At 39.8% G+C, this 11,220-nt stretch overlaps 2 protein-coding genes across 2 annotated transcripts; one reads left to right on the top strand and one right to left on the bottom strand.

The window, feature by feature from the left end:
* Positions 1-414: 414 nt before the first annotated feature.
* tmem186 (transmembrane protein 186) lies at positions 415-3,376 on the bottom strand. The gene is made up of 2 exons (XM_026304225.2): positions 2,970-3,376; positions 415-2,566 (listed from the first exon to the last, which is right to left on the bottom strand). The coding sequence occupies exons 1-2, from the start codon at positions 2,970-2,972 to the stop codon at positions 1,901-1,903; spliced, it is 669 nt and encodes a 222-aa protein (XP_026160010.1). The 5' UTR covers positions 2,973-3,376; the 3' UTR covers positions 415-1,900.
* A 4-nt stretch (positions 3,377-3,380) lies between these two features.
* gde1 (glycerophosphodiester phosphodiesterase 1) lies at positions 3,381-10,246 on the top strand. The gene is made up of 6 exons (XM_026304224.1): positions 3,381-3,650; positions 5,446-5,621; positions 7,805-7,910; positions 8,865-8,957; positions 9,586-9,797; positions 10,034-10,246. The coding sequence occupies exons 1-6, from the start codon at positions 3,381-3,383 to the stop codon at positions 10,179-10,181; spliced, it is 1,005 nt and encodes a 334-aa protein (XP_026160009.1). The 3' UTR covers positions 10,182-10,246.
* Positions 10,247-11,220: the final 974 nt, after the last annotated feature.

The raw sequence follows: 11,220 nt of genomic DNA, 5'->3' as shown, positions 1-11,220 counted from the left end.
AGTTCTCCTCGAAGAGCCAGCCCCTGTCTTTCAGTATATCAGGTAACATGACTGAAAGTGTAAAGCTGAATCAGACTGGGAAATGTGACTCTAAGCTATTTTTACATTCACGTTTGGGCAGCATGGAGAGCATTATCAGCTGTTTCCACATCACACTTTAAACCAAACAGATATCAGCCAGTTATGTCTATAAAGATGCAGTGGTTGGATAAATAGCGGCCACTGAAAACCCAGGAAATCAGAATCACTATTTCAAAACATGTAGGAAACACATTTTAGCAGATCAACAAAGAAGGCATGAAAGTATTCAGGCAGTGATACAGTTATACATGTTTTATTAAAATCTCTATAGTTTTACTATTTTGAAATAACAGATGTTTACTAGTACAAAGGAATTTTAATCTCTTGAGGATGCAGGATTGAAGCGTAGTTTAATGATCACTATTACACTTATATTCTATGATTTAATGTGATTGTTGTGAATCTGTTTCAGCTTATCCAGCAGCTTTTATCATTAGACTTGCTGGCCTGCTGCTGATTTTAGCATCAGTTTTCACTGCCATCTATTTCCACAAAAAGGTACAGTGTATGTTTATTCATTAGAGGATTGGACATACAATGTATACACTGTTTGACTAGTCTCTGATGCTATGCTCCCCCCATAGGTACCAAGGGGGCAGGTGTCAGCAAGCCAGGAGGACATTGAACTTGAATATTATAATCTTGGTGCATCCAGAGCTGAAGGTGGGCCAAATGATGCAACAGGGGGCCAGGAAAATGATCACACCTAGTATCCTAATGGATCTCCATCTTAGTGAATGCTATTTCAGTTACAGACATGTTCCTTTTCATATTAAAGTGGGAAATACACAATTATAAATAGAAGGGGTGAGGTGAATATCTAGTCAAATTCATGTTCTTTATTGCAAAAAGAAGAAAGTCTTGTGTACAGCCCAGGAGTGTGCATTCCTCCATCCAACCTACTGCCTACTCCTGCAATCCAGCTGGACAAGAGGCAGAGTGCACTGTGCACAGATCACCAAAATATCACAGGGCTGTTATATTCTATCACACTCACACCTAGAGGCAATTTATGGCGTCATGTGCATACGTTAAGATGCAATTTCTGATGTGGTGCAAAAGTTCTGACATGTATTGTGACGACAGGGATATTCAGATTCAATGTAAAAGCATATACTTTTTTTATCTTTTGTGTAATGGGATTAACAGGTCCCTCATTATAAATGTAATACAGTGTAGAGTACATTAGTCTGTTCACTGCTGAGGCCATAACAGTGCTTTAGCTCTTTCTTGTTATTTTATTTGATTAGAACTTTTTGATTATGACTTCAGTTTTTACTAATGGTCTTTTAATGCACTTTTGTTTACTCAGATGTGTCATGCAGTCGTGTTTGGTCTTTGGCTAAAGATGCAACAAAACTATTTTCACTTTTAAACATTAGGACAATGTTATTTGTATAAAGATGATATAAATTATTTTAGTTTTTCAGCTTCATATATTAACTGGTTACCAGACCAACGTAATCTGAATACTCTTGACATTATTAGTATTATGATTTTGTTATATATTAGTAACACTGATTACTTAGCATGTTGTTCCACTTTAAAGACAAGTCCTGCAGTGACCTGCAAATGTGCCTCCTCACTTTTCAATCACACACATCACAAAAAATATTTATTAGCTAATTATTGACAGTGGCCACAGCAGAAAAGCAGCATACCAGAAACACAATTGGCTACACTGCATAAATCACTGTATAATATCTGACTCTGATACCACATTTCATAGACATCAGGTGCGTCTCATCATAATAATGCTGCATCTGGAGCATGAGTTTCACTTTTGATTAACTTCCAAATCCATGCATTTGTTTTATCATCATCTTACATTTCCAAAAACCTTTTCAAAACCTTGACTGTCCATAACACGTCCAAAATGAGTGGAGAAATACAATGTCTCTGGGCTGCTGTACCTCTTTAGTTTCAGTATTGTCTCATTCACAGAGTCCCCAGTATCCCCAATGGTCATCACATCCGACACAGGCAAGTAGATGTCATGGCGCTTGCCCCAAAAGGTGAGGTGTGACACTTTCAGTGTAGTCTGGGATGGGTCAAGGTACATCATCCCCACAACCCTCCTGAAGAAGTGACTAGCAGTGTACAGCATGACACCAGCAAACAGTGCTATACCAGTTGTATAGCTAACAAGAAAGAAGGAGACATGGCCCTGGAGGTAGAGGAAATACACTGGGGGCAAGATGACTACAGTGATTGCAGTTTGGAGCAGTTTGAGTCTGGACACAGCACGGAGTAGCTTAATGTGTGGGAGGGTGTAAATCATAGTGTACTTCTGTGCAGACAGCTCAGAGAGCCTGGCCAGAGCAGTGACTTTAGGTATAAACAGTCCATGGAAGCGCTGGTGGATGAATTTGTCCACTGATGACTGAGGCTGCTTGCTGTAAGATATGTGACCTGTGAGGACACATGATCCTCTGGTACAGGACAGGATGCGGGAGGTTAATCTGCACAGCTGCACTGACCGGATCTGTACAAAACACCAAAAACATTCAATTTAAAATGAAAGATGACCTCAACATACATGCAGGGGTGGACAAAATAATGAAAACCAGAGCTTTACAGGATGACATATTTCAATTGTTTTCCAACTAACAGTCCAAATCACAAAGATATTCACTGTACTATGATAAAAACACCAACAAACAATAAATATTGGACAGATTAGTGCGCATTTTAAAACGGTTCACAGCTGCAGTTGCATTTAATATGTCATTGTAATTTAACTTGTGCGATCATGGAGAAACCAAGTGGAGAAACGTATGAACAAATACAATGTTCATCGCTGCAAACTGAGCTTTTATACAGTTCCTCTATCTGCTCATGATAACTTGGCAAACAGTGAAAGCAGCATAAGAGTAAAAACGACTCACCATGGCTAGCAAAGACAAGAAAAGTCAGAAACCTCCCAGGATAGCATGAAGCTAACAGCTAGCTATGCACTTTGACCCTAACGTGATCCTCAATGGTAACAGCTTCTTTATTAGTGTTTTGTTGCGCGTCCTTGTGTGAGCTGCAGACTCTAACTTCAGGTCACCTTGAGATTTGTACTTAATTCAATTTTATGAAGTTTTATCTAAACTGCACCTGTGACGGTTATTCCTCGTGTGACCATTTCCGCCGAAGTGTGTAACATCAACAACGTACCGGGTTTGTCCTGATCCTCTAGGAACTGTGTTTTTCATGTTGTCGGCACTTCGGCAGACAGAGCAGCATCCTAGGTCAGATAAAGGCTCTGAAAAATGTGACTTGTCCGGACGGCTGGCTAACGTTAGCTGACGGCAATGCTGCTGCTCGGAGATCAAGTTACTTTCTACTCGATCATTTTCGTGCTGGTCTTGCTCGGGACCCGGAGCCCGGTGTGGACAGTCGTCCTCACCGCCTCCCTCTACCTCTTTATGGCCATGATCCAGTTTCCTCAAGTACCGGCCATCCGAGCTCGACAGGTGCTACACCCAGAGAGGGCCACGGCGGGTTCCGCCAAAGTGTCCGTGGTCGCTCACCGGGGCGGAGGCCACGATGCACCGGAGAACACGATAGCTGCCATCCGTGAGGTGAGAGGTGGACGTGGGCAGGTTTGGATAGGCTCGACACCGATATGTGTTTTCCTAGAAGTCCGGGCAGCTGATTATTTATTATATGTTGGGCCCATTTCTCCTTACTAGGGGTTTTCACCTTCTCTGTCTGAAAGTCGGGGGCGATTGTAGGATCAGACTTTCACAACATAATGTGACGTTTATGCTGGGCCTGATGCTCAGTGCTCCTCTCTGCTCTGAGCTGTCAACCAGTCACAGAATCTATGATCTGATTACAGCTATGAATTGATCAATATCAACTTATAACATTATTCCAATTGAACATTAGATTGATATGATCAGTGCAGTCAGGTAGAGTCACTTTGACCTCACTTTCTCACCTGAACCTCATTGTCTATGGGCTTTCCAGTCAGTGAGGATTTGCCCATGGCTTCAATTCACTGTCCAGAAATGTGCTTGCAGTGCTTTTTAATACTACACCTTATTGGTCCTTCATAGCACTTAAACAATAAACTGGATCAGTTGCAGTGTGGCGAGTGTGCAGCTAAATCAGCTAACGTTGCTGTAACCACACACTTTCTAAGTCACAGTAATAATGATTCAGTGTTCACAGTCAGAACAAGCAGCAACTGGATTTGCTGACATTAAAGTTTCTACTTCCTGGTTTTAATCTCAACCATGAAATCCACTGCGACCTTCTTCTTTTTCTGTGTTGCTTTTACATGTGTGATGATTAGAAAAGTTCACACAATTAACGCATTTGCAAAATTTGCTGTTAGTTCATAATAGGTCATAATTATTGACCATATTGACCCCCCCATATTTTTGGGGGGTGCTGAGATAAGGTTATGTGTGCTTGAGTACCCCTAAAAATGGTGTAGATTTGCCCCTGCTAAAAGTAAGCTTTTATAGGTAACTAATTAAATACATGTGGCTTTGAAAAATGAGACTTTAAACTGTGCTGTTTTTTTTCCCATGAAGTTCTTCTTTTCACTCTTTCAGAAGTTAGTCAGCCCCCACTTGTCCACATCCACTGAGCTCTGGTAGAAAAGCAATTTGAGTGAGACAACATGAAGCGTCACACAGGTCAATGCTGATTATGTTAGAAATGACAATCTACTCAAGTCAGCAAATCAATTAATCGGTCGACCTCAAGTTTGCTTCACATACGCTGAGACAGCTCTTCTTACCCACAGCCTAATGCCAGTGGCTCCTCACTGGATGATGACGTGCTATGTCTTCATTTAACGTTACAGCATCGCTTCTCTTTTAACCACTGGAAGCTACAGTTGTTTCAGCAATATCTCTACTGCAGCGGCACAGTCTTTTGTGGTATAACCAATACATTTTAAACACATCACTAGTGTTGTCCGAAATATTTTTTGCACAAAGACATAACAAATAATTTTGATACGGGTCCTTAAAATGTGTGTTTGAACAAATGAGCAAATCACTGCATGCTGAGGAAAACCATTTGACGGAGACACAGTTTTCAGTTATATAAAATTTCTTTGGCATTTCTGCACAGAAGTTTCATGTCATTTATAGCCCAGCAGGGACAAATATTGATATGTTTTTTCCAAGATAGTACTAACTGATTATATACGCCCAATATAAACCAGTTTTTGTGTCAGGGAAGTCAGCTATACTGTTAAAAATCAGCATGTCTGCAAAAAAGTGTTTTTATTTTCACCTAATGTCAGTTTTCTTAGTAATTCTTAATTTTAAGTTAGGGTACATTTTTTAGATACATATTTTGACTGAGACAAAATAGTATCCTGAGATACTTTCATCCCTGTTTCTTCATCTCTAGGCCAGTAAAAATGGGGCGACAGGTGTGGAGTTGGACCTGGAGTTCTCAGCAGATGGCATCCCAATACTAATGCACGATGAGACTGTAGACCGGACCACCAACGGGTCAGGACCACTCAGCCATTTGAAACTTTCCGACTTGGGAAAACTCGATGCAGCTGCCAAACATCGACTTAGGTGAGAAAGAAAGATAAAGGTATAGTGTACATACAGGCAGATATTTACCTTTTTCTTTATTGCAGCAGATGCTGTAGATTTAGGAAGTAGGGGTGGGCGGATCGATCCAAATATTGATATTATCGATACCAACTTTGGTATCACATTGATCGATACTGAAGTGATGGGATCGATACTTTAAGTTTTACATTCAGTGTGTTGCTCCTGTTCCATCAAAGAACAGACATGTCTGTGCAGGTGTGTAAGTGCAGCTGCTGTCACAGCGTGGAGCAGGCCTTTGCTCCTCCTCCCCCCTTTTGTGTTTTGATGTTGTGCCATCACATGACTCTTTGGCGTCAGGCAAACAAGCAAGCAGGCGGCCAACAGCACAGACACGGAGCAGAGACATGGATAAGAGGAGGAGGAGCTCCGTGTGGCTATATTTCTTGGCAGATAATGAAACAACAGCAAGATGTACAATTTGTACAAAGGCTGTAAGACACAGTGGCAATGCGACAAACTTATACAAGCATATGAAAAACCATGCCAAAGAAAACAGTGAGTTACAGAATTGGAGAGAGGAAGAGAGAAATCCCCCACCCCCTGATCTCAACAGACCCAGAAACCTGATCCAGAGGCAGAGCCCTTTCAGTCTGGCAGAGTATCCAGGTAGATAATAGTGGTGGAAGTAATATTTTGGTCATCTTTGGCATAAGTTAATATTCATTTTCAAAGTGCAATTAGTCATTTGTTACTTTAGCCAACTCAAAAAGTATAAATTATGCAAAGACCTTGATATACTACATTTACAATGCAATGCAACTGAAACAAATATACTGAATACTGTTTTACAGCTAGGAAATATTTTGTACCTGACCCTTGTCACACCAAAGGTTACAGCCTAAAGTGTGTTTACCAATTCATCACTGTAAGCATGAAAACCAGAGCATGAAGCATGTCATCACAATGCAGATTGACTCAGATTCTTCCCGACAACTACACCAAGTTTAGAATAGGTCCAATACAACTGTTTCTTGTACATCTAAATATTTGAAGTAATGCAAATGACAATAAATTAAATTCTGTTTGAATTTGTAATAAGTTCATTCAACCAGGAACAGCTCAGCACCGACCAACACCGATTTGATGAGCTGTGTTACTTGGTGCTATTCTGCTAGTGAAGCACAACACACAATGCAAATTTAAAAAATGGTCAAACTTCACCTATGGAGAAATGCAAGCTGATAGGCAAAAATAAGTCCTAAAGGGAAGGACCTTGTTGTGGAGCATTTCTTTGGTTAGCATGTTAAAGCCCTGAAGGTGTTGCAGCAGGTTAGACAAGTCATTTATGTAGGTGTTCAACATATTTGGCTACAGTATATTTTTGTGATCTGACTGGTTTTCTGTTTCAAATGTACTTTCTTCCTTAGAATTGCCTGGTACACAACATATTGTACTGGTACAACTGCTTGGGACACTGAATTGAGCCCTTTACAGTTAGACTAGGTGAAAGAGTTTATAAAAAATAAATAAGGACTTTGCTTTAACTGATCCTGAAAGGAGAGAGACACGTTGCTATTAATACAGGGACATGCTGTTAGTAATACAGGCAGGAGAATAACCCAGGCGGTTTCTAGACACAGCTCACTTAAGAAAAACAAAAAAAGAAAGAAGGATACAAAACAGTCCCTCAAAATCAAGCTAACAAGTGAAGATGTAGCTGGAATAGATGCAAAATGCCACAGCAACACAAGATTTAAAGTAGAAAAATCTAAGAACCAGAGGAACGGATAACTTCATTTTCTTAATCACCAACATTACAACACATTACAAAACAAAATAGTCATTATTTTTGTAAAGATGAGACAGATTATACACAGTAGAATTCATGAGATATACAGATTTATCCTGTTCAGACAGCATACATTTTCAGTGCAGTGTCTGACAAGTAATACTAAAGAAATCACAGGATGTTTGCATATGTTTTCCATATTTAAAAGCTGCAAATAACTACAGGTTTTATGAATGTAGGCAATTGGCCCCTGTAGTGTGGACAACTGGCATGATGCCCCTAAGTTACGTAAATACTTGATCTTTGATTTGAATTATAATAACATATGATGCTTCTTAGGTAAAGAGTAAATCAGCTTGGAAAGTTGTTTTTGCTCTGTAGGGGCTGGAACATTTGTGTCCTCTGTTAACAGGGAGAAGTTTGCTGGAGAAAAGGTCCCAACGCTGGAGGAGGCAGTGGAGGAATGCATCAAACTGCAGCTCACCATCTACTTTGATGTCAAGGGTCATCCAGATGAGGTGCAGTCAACAAAGCTAACAAACAAAACCAGGCTTGTTTCTGTGCAATCTGTCTCTTATACATTGTTGATTTAATTGATCTGTACCCAGTCAATATTACATCATGTAGAGAACATGATGTGGTGGCCCAGTGATGGCCTTTACTGTGTCCCAGTACAAAATGATCATCACACATCTGCAGGTTTTTGATAGGGCTGTTTTTCAGTAGTTAATGTACACTTATTGCTGAGTCCTTTGGCAAGAATTCAGTTGTACACTGGATTTCCTCCAATATGCACTCAAACAAAAATCATTTCCCTGAAACCTTCTGAAAATGAATGAAACAATGTTAATTAAACATGTTAAACTGCTGTTTGACTGAAAATGTTATGTTAATCCTGATCCTGCTCTGATCCTACAATATAATGTGGGTTTATGTAGTCTGTGTCAAACAGAAAGTAAACACTACTACATTATTTAATAATGAATCAGCCAATCACTTCAGGCCTTATCATTTCCACTGTAAGATGTCCAGAACACTTGTTCCAGTTTGCACTGTAGTTTAGAACAAACCAAACCCCACAAAACACATGCACTTAAATGTTCTCACGCATCGAGGACATTGCCACAGGTGAGTCATGTAGTGGCACATTTTGATAGATTTTTTTTTTTTTGTGCTCAAACCTGAAGTACAACAGTCACTTCAACTGTAAATCATTCTTCATATTAAAAAGCTAATGTTAAGCTGGCATCAGTGTATTTTTTTTTTTTGACTCAGCACATTGTTTGACCAGTAAGGAATGCATGGCTGTGGTGATGGCTGTTGTTTCAGGCAGTAACATCCTCGAGCTCAGGACCCACAGCAGTGTGTCCAGTTGTACACAGCTGCAAGTTAGCGCACAGAAAAACACAAACAGTGTACGCGGTAAACAACTGACTGACCTCCAGTAACTGTGTGTTTCCCTCCCCTCCCAGGCAGCAGCAGCCCTTAAAGACCTCTATAAGAAACATCCAGTCCTCTACAACAGCAGCATCGTCTGTTCCTTTGAGCCCAAAGTCATCTACAGGGTAAGACGGGTCTGTGTTTTTCAGGCTGTTGAACGTGAGCACTCAGCCAACAGCGTACTGTTCCTGAACAAACTAAGAACATGACGATTGGCAGTAAATAAAAGAGGCAGTGTGAATATGTTCATAGGTTTGTGTAACCAGCCTGCAGGTTTCGCAGGTTTGTTCTTGCCAACATAAACACTCTATTATAACAGAGCTAAATTTCCATATTGTCTATGATTGAGTATAAAGCCCGACCACCATGGGAAGACTGAATTGTGCCTCAGGTGATGCTGGTAGAAATTAGTGTGCCATAATTCCAACCAAATAACATTACCAGACTTTGATTACGCAACATGAGTATGTTTTTTTTTGTTTGTCTTCTCTAATACACCAAAGCTCACTATATAAATAACCTGATTACTCTGGATTACTTCACGGACAACATATGATGGACTTGTTGGAGTAGACCATTTTGAGCAGAAAATCCTGGCCTTTTATACGAAAATGAGCAGAACAAATTTTTAAATAAATAAATAGATAAAATGTTTTTTCACATTCATGTCATGTATTGTGCTGTTGTTGTATCAGTCATTTTACCAACATTCACCAAAAGCATAGTCTCTGCCTCTGTTGTGCTCTGACCCAGATGAGACAGAGTGACCCCGAAGTGGTGACAGCATTGACCCACAGGCCATGGAGCCTGAGTCACTTCGGAGATGGCACCCCGCGTTTCTCATCACTATGGAAACACTGCTGGATGACAGTAATGGACATCATGCTGGACTTGGCGCACCATCATGTGCTGTGGAGGCTCTGTGGCATTTCAGCATTCCTCATCCAGAAGAACTTTGTCTCACTGTGAGTTTCTGCTGCTGAGTCCAGTCATATTCTCATCCTAACTAGAACTTAACTCAAGATACATGTAGCCTTAAGAAAGCTTCATTAGATTCATGGGTGTGTAATTGCATGATTTAGAGTGGCGTTTGCTTAACAATTACATAGACTATTTGACTGATAGAAGAGGTATTAGCAACCTGTGTAACAATGGAGTTTCAAATGTCTAAATCCTGCTGTAACTGTGTTTCTGTCCGCAGGGACTATGTGCAGTACTGGGCCCAGAGAGGGGTGGATGTTGTAGCCTGGACAGTCAACACAAAAGTGGAGAAAAACTATTATCAGGAGCTGCTGCAGGTCAACTATATCACAGACAGCCTGGTGGAAGACTGTGAACCTCATTACTGAGTAACACAAGAACCCAGCACACAGCATGCTCAAACACATACTCATTAAAAACACACAGGAAAGGACCATTTCCCTACTCATTAATTCTACTGTAGGTGACATCAGGTTCAGTGTATTCAGAAAGTATTCACCCTTCACTTTTTTCAGTCTTATGTTGTAGCCTGATACTATGATTGTTTAAATTCTTTTTTTTTCATGAATCTACAGTCAGTGCCACATAATGACAAGTGAAAGCAGAATTTTAGGAATGTATGTAAAAATATTATAAAGGAAAAACTCAAATATCGCATTTACATAAGTATTCAGACCCTTTACTCAGTTCTTTGTACAAAAAAAGGAAAAATGTAAACAATTGTAGTATCAGGCTGCAACATAACAAAATTGAAAAAAAGGTGAAGGAAGTCTGAATACTTTCTGAATGCACTGCAAGTGAACACGTGCTACTTTTATTTCCATGCACACTTCACTATTGTGAGTGTGTATTTATTCGAGGGAATCAAACTAAGGAGACTGGGGATGATACTTAATAAAACTAGGCCAATTGAATCATTTTATTACAAACTTTTTTGACTAAGTTTTGACTGTAAAACTATTTGACTGTAAGAAAACCTTCACTAGATGTATTGTATTCAACTCAGGGCTGCAAACATTCTTTATATACATTCTATATACACCTGTATATGTTATGCATTGTCTATGGAAACTACCAAGAAAGGGTTTTTATCACTTAGGAATTATAAATATTAATTCAGATCTAATACAGATAGATACAACCCCGTTGAGGACCTATTGAACTGAAATGTTGATGCCACTTTACTTGGTGTAAAGTGCAGGGGAACAGAAAGGGACTTACAATGAAATATGTAGGAATAATGAGTTAAAATTATAATATTTATTTTATGAGGGTACAAACCTGCAGTAGATCCAAAGAAACTGAATTTAACAGTGGGTTCTTAACTCTAAAGCAGCAGCATATCATATGGGGTGTAGCTGTGCGGTACACAACACTTGATGGGCAGTAAATGCCTCTCTCATGGGA

The sequence above is a fragment of the Mastacembelus armatus genome, chromosome 1, assembly GCF_900324485.2.
Source record: "Mastacembelus armatus chromosome 1, fMasArm1.2, whole genome shotgun sequence".
Lineage (NCBI taxonomy): Eukaryota > Metazoa > Chordata > Actinopteri > Synbranchiformes > Mastacembelidae > Mastacembelus > Mastacembelus armatus.
Note: the sequence above shows the minus strand (reverse complement) of the source record. Positions and strands in the feature narration are given on the sequence as shown.

Excerpts from the sequence above, each read along its gene's own strand:
- gde1 (XM_026304224.1), top strand. The coding sequence starts at position 3,381 with ATGCTGCTGCTCGGAGATCAAGTTACTTTCTACTCGATCATTTTCGTG. Across the intron at positions 3,651-5,445 it reads CGATAGCTGCCATCCGTGAG|GCCAGTAAAAATGGGGCGAC; the intron begins GTGAGAGGTGGA and ends CTTCATCTCTAG. Across the intron at positions 7,911-8,864 it reads TCAAGGGTCATCCAGATGAG|GCAGCAGCAGCCCTTAAAGA; the intron begins GTGCAGTCAACA and ends CTCCCCTCCCAG.